Source organism: Nelusetta ayraudi, unplaced genomic scaffold (genome assembly GCF_046127955.1).
Source record: "Nelusetta ayraudi isolate G7.1 ecotype Tasmania unplaced genomic scaffold, CSIRO-AGI_Nayr_v1 ptg000016l, whole genome shotgun sequence".
Classification (NCBI taxonomy): Eukaryota; Metazoa; Chordata; class Actinopteri; order Tetraodontiformes; family Monacanthidae; genus Nelusetta; species Nelusetta ayraudi.
Window position 1 is genome coordinate 4,438,209 of NW_027466066.1, and position 20,019 is coordinate 4,458,227.

Genomic DNA, 20,019 nt, shown 5'->3' on the forward strand with positions numbered 1-20,019 from the left:
CTTCTTCCAGGTTCCGCACCTCTTCTTGTGTCACTGGTTTCTGCCTTCCCCCACTGCTGGAAATGGAAGGTTGTAAAAGTCCTTGTCTTCCTGTCCATGGTGCTCCAATGACGTCACATAGCTTCAGCATGCAAATTATCAGACATGTTGAATTCTACCACTCCATCTCAAACTATGATAGGACAATCATTTCAGTGAGTTTCGGGCTGATTAAACTTTTTTTTGTCCCACATAAAAACAACAAACTATACTATACTATGGTTACGATGCTCCAATAGTTGTTGTTTTTTTTTTTTATAATTATTGACACATTGGCCACTTAATTTAGAGTTAAAACAATTATTTTAGTTTATTTATGTACATTTAATATCCGTCTTTCTTTATCTTTTACAACCATCCAAATTTGCTTTGTTCGAGAGAAAAAGAAACAAAAACTTAAGGTCGTTTCACCATGCTTTATCAAAGAACAGATACAGGTTTCAAGAACAAAAAAAAAAAAAAAAGCTTTAACAATGCCTAAGGTTAAGTCTACAAGTACACAGAACATACTGTATATAAAAATATCTTACTCTGAATGCATAGGTTAATTAGAACTGAACTTTGCCTTTTCTAAAACAACGGCCGACCTCACAAAAAGCATCACTCATCTCCTTTGAGCCAGAGGAGAACCCTGTGAAAACTCTGCCAAATGTGCCGCTCACACGCAGCGAGGGGGGGCGTGTCCTCCGTGTACCTGGTGCGCCCCCTGGAGGCCATCGTCACATGATAAAGCATTTGGAAAACGCACCTCCCCCTCATCCCCGCAACAACATTGCACTTGTCTTCAACAACAACAGCATCGCTACGCACTCATCGACTCCCACTGTCCAACTCTTCTGTACGATAGAAGTTGACACAAATACAACAGGCCTAGCTGGTTAAAAAAAAAATAATAATGATAATAATAGAAAAAAAAAAACTATACAAATTAATTTAGAAAAATTAAAAACATACAAGTACAGTAAGAGCTTCAGGTGTACATTTAGACAGTAAACAACGCTGAGCATCGGGATGCTGATTGTTGGATGTGAGTGGCGGCAGCACACTACGCTTGACCAGGAACAGAAAGTGAAAGCAGCATGAAACGTCGACTCCTCTTCCTCCTCCCTTCATCTTAAGTCAGGCAGCCGCGCCTCTGATTCAACTCAAGTATGGGACACTTTCAAACAACAACAAAGACGAACATGCATGAGACTGGCCTAAATAAAAAAAAGAAATGAAGGAAAAAAAACAACTTAAGTCTGGTTTGTTCTCTTTTGTATTGCCTTTTTAGGATTTAGTGCTTTTACTGCGTTTCAATCTACTCAAGTAAAGCGGGGCGTTGACCAGGAAGTGAGAAGAACACAGTCGGTCGCACACGTCTCGTGTTCGGACCGTCCGTGGTGTTTGTTCTGCCAGATTTCTCACCACTGTAATTATCTTATTTTCCACAGTGCGTGATGGCGTGACGGAGATCAATGCTCATCCATCCTCGTCATGTGGAGGACATAAAGTGTCAGCAAACTAAAAGGAAACGCACCTTGGGAACTCAGCCAGTGATGGACGCCCCCTGCTGGAAAGACACTAAGGTTTTTGCCTACAATATATATGTATATATATATATATATACATATATATACACACACAAACATATATATATCGCTCTAGTGTCAGTTACTGGAAAATTCACATTGCTGTGACTGCTGTGCTGTAACTTCCTTGTCCTTGTCCTCCCAACCCCGGCGCTCGGCCTCGTCAGACCCCTTTGCTCCCTCCGAGCAAAGTTCCACAGTTAGTAGAGGGGGATGAGTCCATGTAAGGCTATTGCAGAGTCCCGTTCAAGTTCAGCCTGCAGGAAGACGCGCCAACGTCTCCCTCCGTTGTCCCACTGGAGGCTCGGCACAAAGTGCAGTGGAGTGGTGAGCGGTGGGGTGCAGGAGAGGAGGGGCAAATACTTTTGTATTGTACACCATGCATCAGTAATTGCTAACAAACTGGTCGGGTACACGGAAGCAGCGGGAGGGAGGGTCAGGAGGGGGGAGGAGGACAAAAGCTTACAAAAAAAAAAAAAAAAAATACGAGAAAAAAAAAAAAATTAGAAAAGTGGCAAAAAAATAATAATAATAATAATAAAAAAAAAAAAAACCCACCGACGCCCAATAAAGCTGCAGCAGGGGAACCAGGCAGGTGGCCAGTAGTTATGGTGGCTGGCGGTCGGTCGCTAGGTCGGTTGGTCGGTCGGGCCTCTGCGGGGGTGCTTCAGTAGGTGAGACGGGACGCGTTCATGTTGTAGTAAGGGCGGTCCGAGAGGCCCCCCGCCCCGGCGAAGAACAACAGGCCCTCGGCCTTCTCCAGCACCACCTCCAGCTCCTGGAAGTCCTGAAGCCGCGCCACGTCCTTGTCCTGGGCGCCACAGAGGAGACACGTGTGAAAAGACAAATAGCTGCGGGAAAAACCCTGCAACTCACTCTTCCTCTTCACTCTTCCTCTTCCTCTACCTCTATCTCTACCTCTAGTTTTTCCTGGCAACTGTGGCACGCCGTTGTCAAGCCACTTCAAAGGCAGCTGGACTTGGTTCTTGAAGAACTTTCCAATGAGAGGTGAAAAGTCTTCAAAAAAAACCATGAGCCAAAGTCCAGTTGCCTGCTGTTCAGCTCTCTGATGCTGGGAACCTTCACAGACACTAGGGGTGGCAAGATTAACCGATACGTATCGATACACGGACAGGCGCGGGCACGATGCGAGTGCATCGGTAGAGCAGCCGTGAATCGATGCAATTTTGGGATTAAATCTAGATACATCGGTTTTTACGTCTGTCACAGACGGATACAGCGATGCACAGCGCAGTGCTGGAACTTACAGCACAGCGCAGTTAAAAAAACCCAAAACAAAACAAAAAAACGCCGAAACGATCGCTGCGCAAGCCGGACACGGAGGTGCGTGCCGCTTCAAGTCTGGCGTGAACGACACCATCGTTCGGCGGCTATTCGTGGAACGATTCTACAGCCAAAAGTGCCCAACAACAAAGAGCACTGGCCACCGCCGGACTCCTGAATTCTGGCGCAGCGGAAGGAGTGCTGTGCTGAAAGTTACAGCACAGCGCAGCGATCGTTTCGGCGTTTTTTGTTTGTTTTTTTGCGCTGGAAGTTACAGCACAGCGCAGTTTGCTTCACCCCGATCATGTGGATCAACTGATATTCCTAAAGACAAACCTTAGAGTGGAACATGTCGGTTGAATAATACAGTATGGACTGAAAGTCACACACCAATGAGTAGTTGCATTGCGTACTAATTTTGATTGAGTTCAAGGAACCATGACATTATTATTATTTTTTTTTTAGTATTTGAATCTTTTTCTGTCTTCAATTTCTCATCACAGCCAAGCTATTTCACTGTCGTGACTGTTTTATTATGACAGTTAGGCTGGTGTTTGCTTACAGCAACAGCAAGAAGAGTTTACATTTATTCCATTTGTAAGCAATAAGGAAAGGTTTATTTATTTTTCATTGCACTTGCCTTGTTATTGTTAATTGTGAACCAGTTCACAAAATACCTTTAAATTTAAATAGAAAAATACAGAATGTTTGTATTTTGGTGGATGAATAATCAAACTCATTGAATTGCATAGCATCATTCCTTTGCATCGGAGTCTCAAATCAAATCACATTGTGTTGGATCAAACTGTGCTGAATCACACTGCATCGTATTGGGGGAATCGTATCGTATAGGAAAAATAATATACGAATCGTATCGTATCTTTAATGTATCGAACCGTTAGTAGTGTATCGAGATACTTATCGTATCGGCCACAGACCAGAGATGCACAACCCTAACAGACACATTTCCTTTTATCTTGATCTCCTTAATGGGGAAAGTTCCACAGGGACGCGATGATCATGTGATCACAAATACAAAAAAAAAAAAAAAAACTTTATAAACTGCACAGCTAAAAATAACACAAACATTGATCCAACTGTTGAAACATAGTTGAAAGGGACTCAGACCTCGATGTATTATCTAAGTGTCAAAGTGAATGAATTATTGGCATAAGGCCCCACCTTCTTTGAAACAGGTTTTTATGAAGTGTTTGGGAGAATGGAGCTCTGGGTATGAAAGAATGTAGCGTGACATTTTCATAGGGCTTAGAATGATTTTGTTTCATACTGTTGACTTGTATCAAAACACTGTCCAAGAAGAGAAAATGTAGAGGCTGAAACGATCACCTGACCCCTGTTTTACACCAGAAGCGTTTGCAGAGCGTCCGCGTCGACGCAGTGAAACGCGGCCACTAAAGTCAATGAGCAGGTTCACACCAGGCGCAGAGCGTCCGCGTTTCAGAAGCGTCCCAGAAGCAGTAAAACGCGAGCCGCTGGAAAAGAACGCCAGAATTTATTCTTTGACGCTTGCCGCATCCCTCCTGCGTCAATTGTAGCAGGTTGATTTTCATCATAACACGCAATGTGCTGGATTTTGTATTTATATGTGCTGTACTTCACTGTGAAACATCAACGTGACGCATCGGCTTCAACGCTGTTCAGGTCGGCCGTCAAACAACAGATTTCACTTTGAATCTCAAACTATGATGAACAAAATGCATCTATACTTTAAATACCTGCATTTTGCATGATGCCAGCAGTTCAGTTTATTATTATTTTTCTTTTCTTTCTTTCTTTTTTTTTTTTTTTAACACACATGGATACTTTGAGACACTGTCCCAACAGTGTCTCAAAGTATCGATGTTTTGTTTCATTGTTGTTTTCTTTTTTTTTCTTTTTAAAACGCGAAAACTACCTGGGTTGTCGCGCGATCTTGCAATCCTCGCGTGAACCGATCGAGACGCTCTGCTCGTAAAGCGCGTCCTGTGTGGGAGGGTGCTGGAGCGTGAGCAGAGCGTCAACGCGGTCGCTCTGCAGACGCTTCTGGTGTAAAACAGGGGTGAGTCTCACAGTTGTTTATTATTAACAAGCTAGCAGCGTTAAAATCGCTATAAGGAGTGAAACTTAGGAAACTTGCGAGCCAGAATCGCCGCCTCTTAAGTTTCGCTGCTAGCAAACAAAAGCAGGCCAAGGAGTTAGCGGTGGTGGCTAGCGGTTTATCGACACGATTCAACGGCTCTACTTTGCAAATAGCCTTCAAACTAAAGTTGCTTGATGTTACAAAACACATTTACAGTCCTCAAGCATGTCTTCAAATAGTGTCGTGGCCGACTATTCTCTTGTCGTCCACCGGCCGAGTCGAGCCCGTCTCACTCCCGTTGGCCACCGCGTCGGTGTTCCATCGCATCCGAATTAGGCTGAACAAACCTCCAACATTTTCTCTGTTCGTTCCACTCCGACTGTTGTCGTCCTTGGTGCTTCGGTAGTCGCTCGGCATTTTTATTTTTTTATTTCTCCGGACACTGTTTCGCTGTACAGCGACGGCCACCGGCTGCGAAACCAGGAAGGCTTTTCATTGCGTGTCGCTCCGTCCGTCCAGCTCTCTATGAGCTTTTTCTTCGGCCACAGAGAACAGAAACGTCTGTAGTTCCATGTTCGCCCATGGTACAGTTTCATAATCCTTTCAGTTTTTAATATGTGAAACTGTAAAAATCCACACGCGGGGCATTTTAAAAAATGGCGGTTTTGGTCTTTTCGTGAGAGACTGCCTTTGGCTTTCGTCAAAACTTTTACCCAATCAGTGCCCTGCACGTTGCTACGTCACCCATACGGTCTCAGCTCTGCTCGCTTCGAACCTCAAGGAGGCAGGTACCAAAATCGTAACCCCTGGGACCGTGCTGGGGCTCGCGGAAATGCCGGAATACCGACCCGTACCGTACCGAGATGTTACCTAGGGCGCCTGTGGGTAAACGCCCTTAGTTGGACTCTCTCGCACCTTCCTCAGCATGGTGTTGGGCAGCTTGCGGATCTTCTCCACGTGCTCTGTGCTGATGTCCAACTCGCGGCAGCAGACCCTCAGCAGGGAGCGGTATGTGAGCTCCTGGCGGTCCAGCTCCACCTCGATGAAGTCGTTCTCGCGCGCGCTGGGGTTCTGGATTCGCACCTTCAGCACCAGCTCTGGTGGAGAGCGACACGGCGGCAGCGGCCCCCGTGAATAAATACATCTTCTGTTGCGAGACTCTTCACCGCTTGCACAGGTGTTCAAACAATGACTGAGCTCAGGCTTTAAAATGTTCATCTGTCACAGGTTGGAAATACTCAAGTACAAATACTTTCATACTATCAGTTACTACACACGAGCAGATTTCTTTTTTTTTTTAATGTATTTGTACTTCACTTAAGTATTTCTTTATCCGACCACTTTTTACTTGCACTCCCTACATTTGGACACAAACATCTGTATTTTCCACTACTAACATTTGAAAGATACAAATTCTGTTTAAAGTAATTAACTTATTATTTATTATAGTTGTTGTTTGCAGTGGAGCCATTTGAAAAGTGCATCCTCGTCTAGAGGGAGATTATTTTGTATTTTATGATTATGTTAGAGTACCTCGGCGTAGAAAATAACATTGGTTAATGTTGTTAAAAGTGTAAACATCCAATAATGGCTCACTGGTCGTTAATAACACTGAAAACAGTTTGGTTGTGCTGCAGTTGAAAAAAAAAATTAAGTTAAAAGTATTAAAAGTATTAAGAGAAGCAAAGCGTGAAAAGGGTGCAGATGCTCATGCAAGACCTCTGGTCAGCTCAGGCCAGATTATTCTGTTACCACCAAACCTTTTCTTATTTACTGAAGTACATTTCAGAGCCTTTACTTTCTTACAGAGTACTTTTTCCACAAGTGTGCATACTTTTACTTAAGTCCAGACTAGAGTGTGAATGCTTTTGCCACCTCTGTGATCCGCCTTGTCTCAGCACAGCAAAACCTGGATCCAAATATTGGAGTTTAAGCACCAAAAAATACGAGGAAATATAAGGAACTGAAACTCCTACCTTGCACGTTGACTGGGAAGGTGCTGGTGAAGAAGAAGGGCTGGAAGGTCGGCATGGGCCCACCCGCCTGGCCGTGGCTCAGCTGCTGGGGGATGGACTGCTGCCTGCTCATGGTGGGGTTGGCCTTGGCCGGCACCGCCGCCTGGACCTGGGCGCCGCCACCGCCGGCCAAGCCCGGGCTGCTGGAGGGCAACGGAGGCGAGAGCACGTTGCCGTTGTGAGCCACGGCGTGAGGGTAGTCCGGGTGGTTGACGAGGTGCTGCTCCACTGACAGGTCCATGGGCACCGTGCAGTTCACCACCGTGTGGTTGTGGGACAGGACCGGGCCAGGGGAGACGCCGTTCTGCTCCGAGACGGGGATGAACTCGGCAGACTGGCTTTGGGAGAAGGTGCTGGAGTTTTGGGAAGCGGCGGGGGATGCGGTGGGGTCAGGGCCGTCGTCGGAGAGCAGGCTCTGTGATTTCTGAGGCTCCTGAGTCGGGGGCTGAGGTTCCGGGCTGCCGTTTGCGGCCGCGTCATGCTCTCCGGAGCCGTTCTGCGTGGGCTGCTGGGCCAGGATCAGATCCGACTTGTTGTCCATCTTGGAGAACAGGAAGGGCGGGTTGGACAGGTAGTTGGGGACGATTGGCAGCTCCGCTTCTTTCACTTCAGGCACTTCCTCTACTTCAACTATGGTGTAGAAAACACAGAATGACTGAGAAACACACGCAGAATATAATGTAAAAAAAAAAAAACTTCCCTGATGGTCCCTGAACTATGGGCAGCGGCATTTCACAAAAAACATGAGCACGTCCTGAGCAGCAGCAGGATCACGGAAACAACCAACGACTAAGATTCACTGATTCAGTTGTCAGAAAAGACAAAAAACAAAATAGTGCTACGACCGAAGGACTACGTCTCCCAGCATGCTTTGAGAACAGCACAGTTTTCCTGCGACCACCACGGGAGAAACGGGGGAAAGCACGGATGCGTTGGAGGGATTGGATTGTTTGTCAATCTGCACGATGCGTGTCCCACATCAGCATTGGAGTTTTCAAAATAATTTGTCACATTAAGTCAATCATATAGACACTGGCGTTTACACAGACATCTCCGTCATTGAAATTGACCCACAGTTAACAGAATTATCATTCTGCGTGACGCAAGTGGAGAGGCCGCCACCACCAGGAAGCACATTCTCTCCTGACCGCATGGCGTTCAGTGCGTCTCAGGCTATTGTTGCCGAGCTACGCTTTTATTTGCAAAGATTTCCTTGTCTTTGTAGGGGCGGTGTTGACTTATGTGTATCTCCACCCAGGAGGCTTTGGCGATGAATATGGAGGACAGCGGGGCTGACGTGATAGGAAGAAGAGGATCTCGTGCACTTCTGCCGGCAAACAGCATATGATTCCTGTTCACACGTTACATTACAGACTTAAGAACTAAAGGAAACGTGCAGATTTACCTCCCAGAAGTCGCTTGATCTCAGGCTTGGATGTGAGTTGGGAGGCCAGCTCATCCTTTGCAGTCAGGATGTCTTTGTCTGCTCCACTGCTGAGTAAATAAGACACGATGTGCTTATGGTTCCTCTTGCAGGCCCAGTGCAGGCAGGTCCTGGACGGATTATCAGGGTGAGAGCGTTTAGTTAACCAGAGCCGACCTGCTGCCAAATCTCACAAACTATTTACAGCAAAGAATGGCGTTAAGTGTTTTAATTTGTGTCACAATCAAAAGCAGTTATTTTGAGGAGTGGCACTTGACAAACTTGACCTGTTTGGCATGACAGCGTTTGAATAATGGGAAATGCAAACTTCTTTGCCAAGTATGAATGCCAATGTGGATTAGTTAGATGGGAGTGAAAGGTTAAGCATGAATATCAGACAAAAAAACCCAAAACTGATTAGAATCTGACTTGGCTGCAGAGAATGTTGTTTTGAGTGCAACTTACAAATTGGAAACGTCCCATAACAGCCGCAACCGTAGCTTTCCAACACTGAACAATCAGGACAGGAACTAAACCAGCATTTCTCGTCTTAATCCGATAAACACGACCAGCTGCAGCCTAGTTACAGCGCACTTTGCAGAGCGGAACTTTTCCGCACACTTTCAAAACGTCTGAAGCAAACCGGCAAATCCAACCCACTTCATGTACCGCGTTTGAGGTAGCGTGAAAGCCCAACGGTTCATTCAAACACTCACCATCCGTTGATTTCGTTCTGCGAGTTGACATTTACGCCGCTCTCCACCAATGTCCGCACTTCATCGATGTCGCCGATGGCAGACGCCTCCCGCAGCCGCTCCTGTAGTTCCTTATCTAGCGAAATGGTGGACATTTTTAAGCTCAACTAGCGCTGTGCGATCATAGGATATGCGGTGGCCTCTCGGGCGAAAGTGTCAGTGCTAATCGTCGACCGATTTTCGCATTGACAGCACACAGGAGCTCTCTGTGCACAAGCTTGCCAGTTAGCATTAGCCGCCTAGCTGCCTTCGGGCTGGCCTAAACGGGGTTTAGCGGGGCTGGCAACAGGCTGCGGTCAACTTTGTGTTGACGGCAAGACTCTTGGTCGGTTGTATACTGCGGGTTAAATTCACGGCAGTGATTTTTCTGTTGTTAATCCAGCTGGAGAGCCGGGGGCCCTCGCTCATGCACATCAGCCAGCGGAGCCGGGGTTTCGACAGGGGCAGCCGGACGAACCACCTCCTCATCGGGGGGCATCTTTAGATGTGACAACAGTGGGAGCGAACTTTAGTTCCCCTTTGACTGCTCTCTTACCTGGCGCAAATATTGTTATTACGAGCTCCACCGCGTCTTTAAATGACGCCACCGATTGCCGTCGCTATTAAAATAAATGTGGAATATGAATCCGATGACATCACCTTTTATTTCACACGTGTTGCTGTTTTTAGAGTAGCGGAATGTGATTGCTGCCTTCACTAACCAGGCAGCCAGAGCGTAATTCATCGTTGTCCTATGACTGTATGTCGTTTAAATTCACAATCCAGTGAACTAAAAGAGAGAGAGAGAGAGAGAGAGAGAGAGAGAGAGAGAGAGAGACAGAGAGAGAGAGAGAGAGAGAGAGAGAGAGAAACTGTTCTAACACAACTTTGAACGTTCCGAAAAAAGGGTCAAAACTATTTATTACCTCTTATTATTATTATTATTATTATTATTATTATTATTATTATTATTATTATTATTATTATTATTATTATTATTATTATCAGGGAGGAAGCAAAACAGCGAAACTAAACCCATTAGTTTATAATACGTGGCCACGCCACCAACGTAAATGATTTGTGAATGTTTATTTGCCCTCTTCGGGCTCCGTGCACAGTAAAACCCGAAAGTTTTGCACAGCATTGACACGTAGTTACAGCTACTCGCGGTGATGTCATTTAAATAACAATGATGGTGATAAAGAGTGGCATAGAGAGAGATTTGGCATTTTCGCGGAGGAAGTTCTGAAAGCCAGACGCCGAAATAAACGGCCACTTTGCAGTGCGCGTGGAACGTACTTGCGTGGACACAAGTTTCCGGTTCCGGGATTAAAGGCGCCGCTACTTCGCTCCTGGTTGAATCATAGACGGGCGTTGCTGGACGCGTCTGCCATTTTGATCGGTACTTAGCGTGCAGTAGATGTTGTACGCTGGCTACCAAGGAGACACCGCCGTACACTGAGTGAAGGCTACACCGTTTTGGTCAAAATGCTCTCTGCAGCCCAGCTACTCGATGAGTTAATGGGCCGGGACAGAAACTTGGCCCCCGACGAGAAGCGTTCCAACGTGCGATGGGACGACGAGAGCGTGAGTTAGCATTGTGGCTAACGGTAGCCTAGCTACTTTTGTAAGGTAGCATTGCGTGTGCGAGCCGAATACGCAATGATATCAAAGTAGCACAATGGGGTCGGCTGCAGAAAGACATTTAGGTTGCACGGATGAACAGTTTCATAAAACAAATGAATGACGTCAGAGTTAGCCGGTGGTAATTGTGAAGAGAGGGCGCTTATCAGTTCGGCCAGTGATGATTCATTCCGTAACAATACTGTTATGGCATTAAACTTTGACACTAAGTTGTAGTTCAGGTTAGAAAACGTCTTGAGTTGACTTGCGTAACAAATGAATGTATAAGCCCTGTGTTGGCTATTTAATGTTACTAGCTGGCCTGCTAAGTCGCTGTGTGTCAAAATGTATAAGTAATAAAGTGCCAATGTGCCTTTAACAACTGAACTCAACAAATTATGTCAAGTGACCTGCGTCCATCTTCTCTTCAGGTTTGCCGATACTATCTTTGTGGTTTTTGCCCAGCTGAGCTTTTCACAAACACCCGCTCAGACCTGGGTAAGTTTTAAAAAAAAACAAACAAAAAAAAAACTACCATACAACTCCCAAATGTGTGAGACTCATTAATTAGGATCTGATTTTGAATATTACTTGACTTGGGCACTCATCTCTCTTCCAGGACCTTGTGAAAAGATCCATGATGAAAACCTTCGGACTTTGTGAGTATCTTGACTATATAACTTTGATTTTGAGTCTGTGTATGTAATGTGGTATCATAGTTTTGACACTTCTGGATTTTTGATATGTTTGTATGCAGGTATGAGAAGAGCTCCCGATTCATGAAGGACGGCTACGAGCGGGACTTCCTGCGCTACCTCCAGTCACTCCTGGCCGAGGTGGAACGGCGAATTCGCCGAGGACATGCCCGGCTTGCACTGTCACAAGCCCAGCAGGCCGCAGGGGTTGGTGTTGACTTTGCGCGCAGCAGATTTTGACATTTTGTTTTTCGTCCTTTTAGGCCTAAGAGTTTACATTTTGTTTCCAGCAGGGTGCCGGCCCAACAGGAAAGAATGAAGAGAAGGCGCAAGTCCTGACAGAGAAGATTGAAGACTTGGTTGTACAGGTTCGAAATAATGATGCTAACTGATCATTCCAAATCTAAAAAAAAATGCATAAAGTGCAATCAAAATTTTTTTTTCTTGACTCAGATTGAGGAGTTGGGCTCAGAGGGCCGTGTGGAGGAGGCCCAGGGAATGATGAAGCTGGTGGAGCAGCTGAAGGAGGAGAGGGAGCTGATGAGTTCCAACCCTTCAGTGAGTCAGGAAGCTTCAGGCAAACCAGCCCACAGGCGTCTTGCGTTTGACCTTTTTTACAAAGGAAAAAGTCCAATCTTTTCAAATGTTGTGCTGTGATGCGTTTCCATTTAGACCATCGAGAGCTTTGCTGCGCAGGAGAAACAGATGGAAGTGTGCGAGGTCTGCGGCGCCTTTCTCATCGTGGGTGATGCACAATCGCGGGTGGACGACCACCTGATGGGCAAGCAGCACATGGGCTACGCCAAAATCAAGTCCACCGTGGAGGAGCTCAAGGTATCGCCATCGCCCGACACAAAGAAAAACAAACTGGGACAGTTGGACTTGACTGTTGGTTGTTGAAGCTACATCGCAACAAAATGAACATACTTTTTTAGCAATGAATCAATTGTTGATTAACTGATTAAGAATTTAATCATCGACAATTAAATTAGTCACAATTAATAACATTTTTTACATGGGTAGTTAATATCAGTATAACAGTGTAATGGCAGGAAAGAGCAGTTCACCTGTAGATACTGTGATGGTCATAATATGACTAGAACAAGTTACTTTTAAACAACTTCTTAAAAAAAAAAAAAAGTTGAAATGTGAAAGGTGTTTTTACTGTTCTCTAATGTAACAATGGGTCACATTGGACCCTCAACATTATTTAAATAATGGGTCCCTTACACATTTTTCATTGTGAAATTTAGGATCTCAGGAAAAATCGGCACTTATCGAGTAATTTTTAATCGATCGATAAAGCCAATCAACTAATGATTAATGAATGAATCGATAATTTGCATCCCTACTTCACAACAATCATTATTAACGCTAAGCTCTTATATTTTTATATATTTTTCAGGAGAAATTGCGCCGTCGCTCAGAAGATCCTCAAGCGGAAAACCCAGCTCTGAAACGGGACAGAGAGGACCGCGAGCGTGAGAGGGAGGAGAGGGAGAAAAAGCGCAAAGAGGAAGAGGAGAAGGAGAAGGAGCGCGAGAAGGAGCGCGAGAAGGAGCGGGAGCGCGAGAGGGAGCGCGAGCGGGAGCGGGAGAGGGACAGAGAGCGGGAGCGGGACCGGGACAGGAGGGCGCGCCGGAGCCACTCCAACAGCCGCCACTCCAGCCGAGCCTCGGACAGGAAACGCAGTCGATCCCGAGATCGCCGGGGGTCCAGGAGCCGAGACAAGGAGAGGGAGAGGGAGCGCAAGCGCAGCAGGTACGGCTGCTTGTCACATCGACATCAGCGGAGTGAACACAGTCATCACAGTTGGACTTTGTTGTGGTTAATGTAGATTGCATGACCCCTAGGATTGTGCAAAACCTTAATTAAAAAAAAAAAAAAAAAAAAATGGTCATGGAAACACCTCAACTTTGAAAAACCTCTCAGATATCACTGAGCACATTTTTTGCATTTACACGCCAGCGGACGTAATTCTCGTAAAATCTTTTACGAGAAAACGTAATTCCCGTAAAATGTTTTACGAGAATTACAGCGTATGCGCTTCGCACCATTCAATGGAATTGTAGTTTGTAGAAATTTTAGAAATATCGCTTTTATTTTGCGAGAAACTCTTTTTATTTCCAATACTTCTTTGCCCACAAACCTCCTGCTTGCATATGATTTCCACCAGACGGCACTCATTGAGAAGTTGTTCTACTGAAGCTCCTCCTCACTGTTGGTCAATGCTTCATTGGTTACGTAACCAATCTTGAAACCACTCGAGTCTTATCTGTGCTATAAAGAAAAAAATAGCAATGTTTTACATCTTCCGTTCATTTTATTTATTCATTCATTTATTTATTTTTAATTCCATTTCCTCCTCTTCTCTTCCAGGAGCCGGGACCGAGACCGGGAGAGGGAGAGGGAGAGGGAGAGGGACAGGGACAGAGAGAGGGACAGGGAGAGGGAGAGGGAGAGGAGGCGTAGCCGCGAGCGCTCCGACCGGAAGCGGCGCTCTCGCAGCCGCGACAGGAGGCGCTCTCGCAGCTCAGACCGCAAGTCTCACCGCCACCGCAGCAGGAGCAGGGACAAAGAGCGGAACAGGGACAGAGACAGAGAGCAGGCTTCCAAAGACAAAGGTGAGCGTCCAACCGTGTCTGCCATTTAATCATCAGTCCCAGTTTTATTGATTTATTGATTGAATTTTCCGAACGTTGAAATGAGTAAAATGCGCACAGCTCTCTGCGCCAGCGTGCACCGCCGATGACTCACGCCCCCCCCCTCCCGCCCCCTCCAGATCGCAAGGCGACAGAGGAGAGGAGCAGCTCCAAGAAAGACAACAAGCCCTCTGAAGGCGACGCCCCGCCCACCAAGGCTTCATCCGAAGCGGAGCCCATGGAGACAGAGGCGGCGGCCGCGCCCTCTGACTCCTCCCCCCTGCTAAACGGCCAGCAAGAGCTCCTCCATTCTGAAGGTGACACTCAGTCCAATTAAAACTGATCTGATAGGACCTCAGATCAGACTCAGGTAAGTGTGTCCTCCTCCTCGCTGCCCCCTGGCTTTTAAACCTTAACCCCCCCCCCCCCCCCCTCCTCACCTTACCTACCCCCCCACCCCCCGACCCCCCCTACCCCCTGTTTATGTTCAGTTCAATGCCTCTTGATTTTTATTTGTCTTGACGTGCTGTATGCATATATCTTTATCCTGTTTTGGAATAGTGCATCATAAGTATGCACTGAAGATGAAGGCCTAGGCCCTGATGAATGAGAAGAAGGTAGAAAACATTCACACAAAGCCAAGAGGGAAAGGCCAGTGTAGCCGTGTGCAAATGTGCCCGGAGGTACCCCTTGTTTTGTTTGGGTTTTTGATTTCAGTAGTATCTTTGGCAGGAAAAAAAAAACCCATCCCAACCAGAACAGTCACTTTTTTTTTTCCTGCCTGCTTTTTTCTTTAACATGTTTATTCATTTTTGAACTATTTTCTTTACTCATGGAGCGGAAAAGTGTGCTTATTACCAAGTAATTACACTCCAGATATGGGAGTTACAGCCACTGTGAGTCTACATGTTTAAATTTAAAAAAAAAATTTTTGACCATGCTCATACGTCAAACCCACGCCTACACTCACATGTGAAAAGATGTTTGGGTGGGTGGGGGGAGGGAGGGGTTTGGGGGAGGAGTGGGCGGGCCGGGGGAGACGAAACCCACAAACGGGCACTTTTCCTCCTATAACACCGCTGTGGATGTGTTGTGCAGCTTCCTGTGCCTGACCGATGCCATGCAAGTGTGTGTTCTGTGGGGGGCCTTGCGTTAGCGCACTAACTGGAGTGTAGGGTTTATGACATGAATTGCAGCTGACTTCCCCATACCTCACACAGCGTTGGTGTTGTGAGCGAGACCACATGAGAAAAAGGGCAAATTAAAAATCATGGATACTCTGACTGTCAAACTGTGCAGGTACTCACCCCAGGTACTCCTTTCTCTACCCACATCCATGTCTGAATGCTGTTGCCTGTCATAAGAAAAATGAAACAATGCGTCGCCACATGAACTTGCCAGATTGACTGTGTATATTTGCCATGCTTCTTGTAAACAGAAATATGAGGGTTTTGTTTGGGTCGAAAAGGTCTTTTGTGTAGAAAAATGCCAAGCAACTGCCAGCTGAACGCAGCCATATTGAAAGCTAGAACGTTGTGTTTTTTTTTTTTGTTTTTTTTTTAAATGCCAACTCATTGCATTTGCTTTAAATTAAAAAAAAATAAATAAATACATACATGCATTTTTAATTGGTGTATTTACTCATTAAATGATGCTTTGCCATCATAATGGTTCATTTAAAACAACTCACTTTTGGACACAGCGACATGATGGATACAGGATACAGGATATGCTGAATGATAATTGTAATATTGACATTAAAAGTCATCCCAGCCCGATCTACTGTGCAAACACTTAGTGCTTGGTCTTAGTCACATTGATGTTGTTGCCGTAGCCGCGGCGGCAGTCGCTGCTCCAAACTCTATCCCAAAGTGCCCTCTGCTAAGCCTGCATTTTGTGATCCTTTTTTGCTCAACAGGGGGCGCTGGCACAATTGCTGCAGGAAGACGAGGAAGAGCACACCCACCCTTAACCTGAACCCAACAACATCGCTGCTTAAAAACAAGGTGAACCACAAAACATGTAGTGGCTTATTTAAAAAGAGAGAGAGAGAGAGAGAGAGAGAGAGAGAGAGAGAGTAAAAGGATTTCCGTGTGTAGGAGGCTGCTGTGGTCTTCAGTATTCTGACTCCACTTGGATGAGTGAGATGTTAGCTGTGGTTCATCTGATGTACATCTTGGTCTGGATACTGAGCGGCCATGGCGTTTAAATACCAAACCTAGAGGAGAATTCTGTCACCGTTTTTTTTTTTTTTTTGTTGTGTCTCTTACTTCGAAAGTCTACACACATCCTCCACATTTAGTTACATTGAAATAAAACCGTGCTTGTGGTTTCTTTTTTTTTTCGTTTGTAAGCTTCCATTTCACTTCCTGACCACTTTTTTTCATTTATTTTTTTTAATAAAGAAAAATTCAAACACGTATGTACAATGTTAGACGGAGGACAGGAAGTGTCTATTTTTCCTCTACTTCAAGCCCATTGTTGTTGTTTTTTTAAGAAAAACAAAGCAAAAAATACACTGATTTCCTTAGGTTTTTGAAGACTGGAGATTTGTTTTAATTTTGTTATGATTTTACTGTATGTGTTGTCACAATGAATAAAAAGTTAAAAAGCCGTCTTCTCGTTTTTTTTATACCACGTTCAAATATAAATCGGGCACGAGAAAACGAAGCACAAGCGAGGATGACGGCGGATCTTTCTGACCTTAAACTGGGCCCAGAGTCCCGAGATGTGTGCGATGATCTTCATGGGTCTGCGCACACTGCTGTTTGAGAGAGGACTCGCCTGAGCAACATTTTGAATGAATGAATCATTAAAGTAAATGGTTGTTCAACTGACATCAAAAAAAATTAAACGATCGTACGGTCAAGATTTAAGAATTCGATTTAAAAACAACATGCGACCAATGTGCAGACCCTGACACCTTGTTAAGCTTAATGGATCTGAGTTTACCTTCCCACTGTGGCACATCTGGAGGCCTCTGAAGCACTGCAACGGTACAAGCATTTATTATTAACAGTTAGATTCAAAGATCCGCCACATGAATTCTAGTTAATAAGGTGCCAATTGCATGAACCACAGGAAAGAAGAATTTTATGCATGAAATTTTGACTTTATTCACAAAATTTCAACTTAAAACTCGAAATGAAAACTTAAATTAAGAAATCTTCCTGTAACATCTTTGTCTCTTCTTGTGGCCCTAATCCTTTTTCGTATAGTAAATGATGTCTGACGTTTAAGTCTAATTTGCTCAGTTTAAAACAAACTTTCCACAACACCACCGGTGGATCAAGACTTGTAAAAAAGAAAAACAGCTTCTTCTTTTTTTTTCTTGCCGTCTGTTTTTTTTTTTTTCATAAACATTTGAGCTCATTCTATTTTTCCACAGGGCCCAGCTGCAGTTTAGTCTTGGCTCCGCCGACCCCTGACCTGCAATCTGTGTTGCGCATCCTCGGCCGAGGAGCCGCGCTGTTATGTTCCCGCTCTGATTTAAAGAACATAAACAGCGGGCCCGATTTATGTGAAATCCTCAACCTTCTTCTGCGAAAAATGAGTACAATGGTGCTCACGCGGCGTGCAGATGTGTGTGTGAGCGCAAACATTGCGTAACCCTGTTGGGGAGGGGTCGGTCGGTGTGTGTGTGTGTGTTTTTTTTTTTGTGTGTGTGTGTGTGCGGGGCCCTGGGGCGTGTCTACAAGCGAACCTGTAGGTGTGTGGAATTGTGGGATGCATGTCTGCCCGCTATAGACCTGCTGCTGCTGCTGCTGCTGTGCTGGCTGTGTGTCTAGACTGGGCCTGAGGAATCAGCTTAGGGCCCTGCTGTGGCTGGACGTGTCCCTCTCCTTTGTTCCGAGGTGAGACACTCATAATAAGCTTAGCATGAACAGTCATAACACCGGCATTGTTTTGAGCGCGGCCCCCACGCCGGCTTCCCAGGCCTCAGACGTGGCCCGGGAGAAGCCGTGGGTCCCGTCTCCCCCACCCAACACCACCACCACCACCCCCCGACCCCTCGCCACCCCTCCGACCCTCCTTCGCCTAAGAGCATTTCAGCGACGGAGGCAGAAGGCGACGTTCCTCACCAGCGGCGTCGGCCGACGTGATCGGACTATGGCCCTCGGCGCGCCCCGCGCCCTGCGCTAACCTGCGCAAATCCAAAACGCAGTAGTGCTTAGTGTCATTAAAAAAAAAAAAACATAAGCGGAATGACAGCAAAGCCTTTTCAGAGGGGGAAAAAATGCAGACTATGCACGGCAGTCGGTACGCGCAGAGGTTTTAATGCATATGCCATCAAACTGTAAGGAAGCATGTGAGACGTTTTATCCTGCTTAAATTCACGGTGCCATGAGGAGAAGTGATTTTTGTCCTGCTACTGTTAAAGAGGACTGAAGCAGCGAGGGGAGGGGGCGGGGGCTCACTCGCAGCACCGAATAGTTGACGGGACTTTAGATGTAAAAAGGAGGAAATCAGCTTATTTGCCCTCTGGCAGAGCTTTAAGGTGCCTGGAATCACTCTCACACTGAGCAGCAGCTCAACTGAGCTTAGGGGCGGAAAACTGTCGGGATTAAGTGGCAAAATCACAGACGTTTAACTCAATTTGTGCTTTTTTTTTTCAATCCACGACAAACCCCTGAGAGGAAATATGTAAGTATAAGTAATGTGTGTGTAGAGCTCCCCCTTCATTTCAATTTGAAAATGAAAATGCCAAGGTTCAAACTAATGTCCACCGCAGCAGCCGGGTTGCTGGCCACTTCCTGTAGTTCCTTTACTCTTGCCTGCTAGCTCTGGAGGCTAGTGGATGCACGATAACTGTGTGAAAGGTTAGAGCTACATCAACAAGTGGGCTCTGCCAGAAGAAGCAAGGGGAACAGCGAGGAGATGTTCTATCAAATGTGACATTAATTAATGCACATTTTTCGATGACCGCAGCGTCAACGGGTCCCACTCAGATTCCACGGCGGATCTTTGCGCTCGGCATCGAGTTTTGAGTGAAGTTGTTTGGGGCGGCGGCGAAGGTCAAAGTCAAGGTCGGTCTGCAGACAATGCAAGGCGCTGGAGGCAGAGAGGCTGCCGGGGGGGGAGGGGAGGGGCGCTCTGCGTGGGGTCCACGCCGCGGCTTTATTCACTGTGTGACATGCCCTGGTAGCCTCAGCGTCGGCTATGCTGGGAATGCAGGCTGGAGGGGTTAAGGTTAGGGGTGGAGGGCCCGGGGGAGGGAGGGGGAGTAGTGGGAGTGGGCGAGCGGAGCGGAGCAGACACTGAAAACACAGCATGACTGTGTTTGTGCATTTTGGGGGCCATTTAAGAGCATCTGAGTGTGTGTGTGTGTGCAAGGTTACTTACATGTTCTCCATCGAAATGTTCCTGAGGCACATTTGCACGAGTGGAAAATCGGCGCCGGGCGCTCGGACCGGTGATTGTGCGCGTTGTATTGTGGGTGCACATGTGTTTCCTGACACATCAGTCTCACATGACACGGTTCAGCCCGTGAGAACAGCGGGCCTCTCCGGGGCCCAGCGGGGACTCAGCTTGGGGAGCAGGGACAAAAACAAAAAAAAAAAATCACAAAGAGACCCAAAGTGGTCTAAAGAACTGTGAAGGTTGCATTTTATATCCACTTAGGATCCAGGGTAGCAGCCTTATGTAAATAAAGACAGAAAAATTCCACAGGTCACCCGAAAACCGTATCAGTGCCCTGTGTGACATCACAGAGGGTTGATTCCCAGAAGAATTAAAGCATGGACACGTTTGTTGAATATGAGAACTTGGAAAAGATGTTGTATATTTGCTGCCTGTTTCATCGCTCTGACAATGTTCATCAATGACGATTGCAGCTCCCCTGCAACATTAATGGCTAGATTCTAATAAGTTAGATTCTAATTTAATACATGAATGAACCAGAGTTCATAGTAT

The 20,019-nt window shown here is 46.0% G+C and overlaps 2 protein-coding genes across 7 annotated transcripts; one reads left to right on the plus strand and one right to left on the minus strand.

Annotated features, from left to right (window-relative positions):
• Positions 1 to 440: 440 nt before the first annotated feature.
• On the minus strand, positions 441 to 9,814 carry ankrd40 (ankyrin repeat domain 40). Its single transcript, XM_076024060.1, has 6 exons — positions 9,129 to 9,814; positions 8,395 to 8,543; positions 6,951 to 7,619; positions 5,890 to 6,071; positions 850 to 2,421; positions 441 to 816 (listed from the first exon to the last, which is right to left on the minus strand). The coding sequence occupies exons 1-5, from the start codon at positions 9,260 to 9,262 to the stop codon at positions 2,278 to 2,280; spliced, it is 1,278 nt and encodes a 425-aa protein (XP_075880175.1). The 5' UTR covers positions 9,263 to 9,814; the 3' UTR covers positions 441 to 816; positions 850 to 2,277.
• Positions 9,815 to 10,499: 685 nt separating this feature from the next.
• luc7l3 (LUC7-like 3 pre-mRNA splicing factor) lies at positions 10,500 to 16,598 on the plus strand. 6 transcript variants are annotated; one of them, XR_012926455.1, is made up of 11 exons: positions 10,501 to 10,733; positions 11,201 to 11,267; positions 11,389 to 11,428; positions 11,527 to 11,671; positions 11,755 to 11,832; positions 11,918 to 12,022; positions 12,137 to 12,298; positions 12,870 to 13,225; positions 13,844 to 14,088; positions 14,247 to 15,418; positions 16,025 to 16,598. XR_012926455.1 is itself a non-coding variant. In XM_076024055.1 (11 exons), exons 1-10 carry the CDS (start codon positions 10,635 to 10,637, stop codon positions 14,441 to 14,443), a joined length of 1,494 nt encoding a protein of 497 aa, XP_075880170.1. In that variant the 5' UTR covers positions 10,502 to 10,634; the 3' UTR covers positions 14,444 to 14,476; positions 16,025 to 16,598. The 6 variants fall into 6 exon arrangements, 4 of the variants coding, with proteins under 4 accessions (XP_075880171.1, XP_075880169.1, XP_075880170.1 ...); XR_012926456.1 differs by having other exon boundaries at positions 14,247 to 15,405; XM_076024055.1 differs by having other exon boundaries at positions 10,502 to 10,733; positions 14,247 to 14,476.
• Positions 16,599 to 20,019: the final 3,421 nt, after the last annotated feature.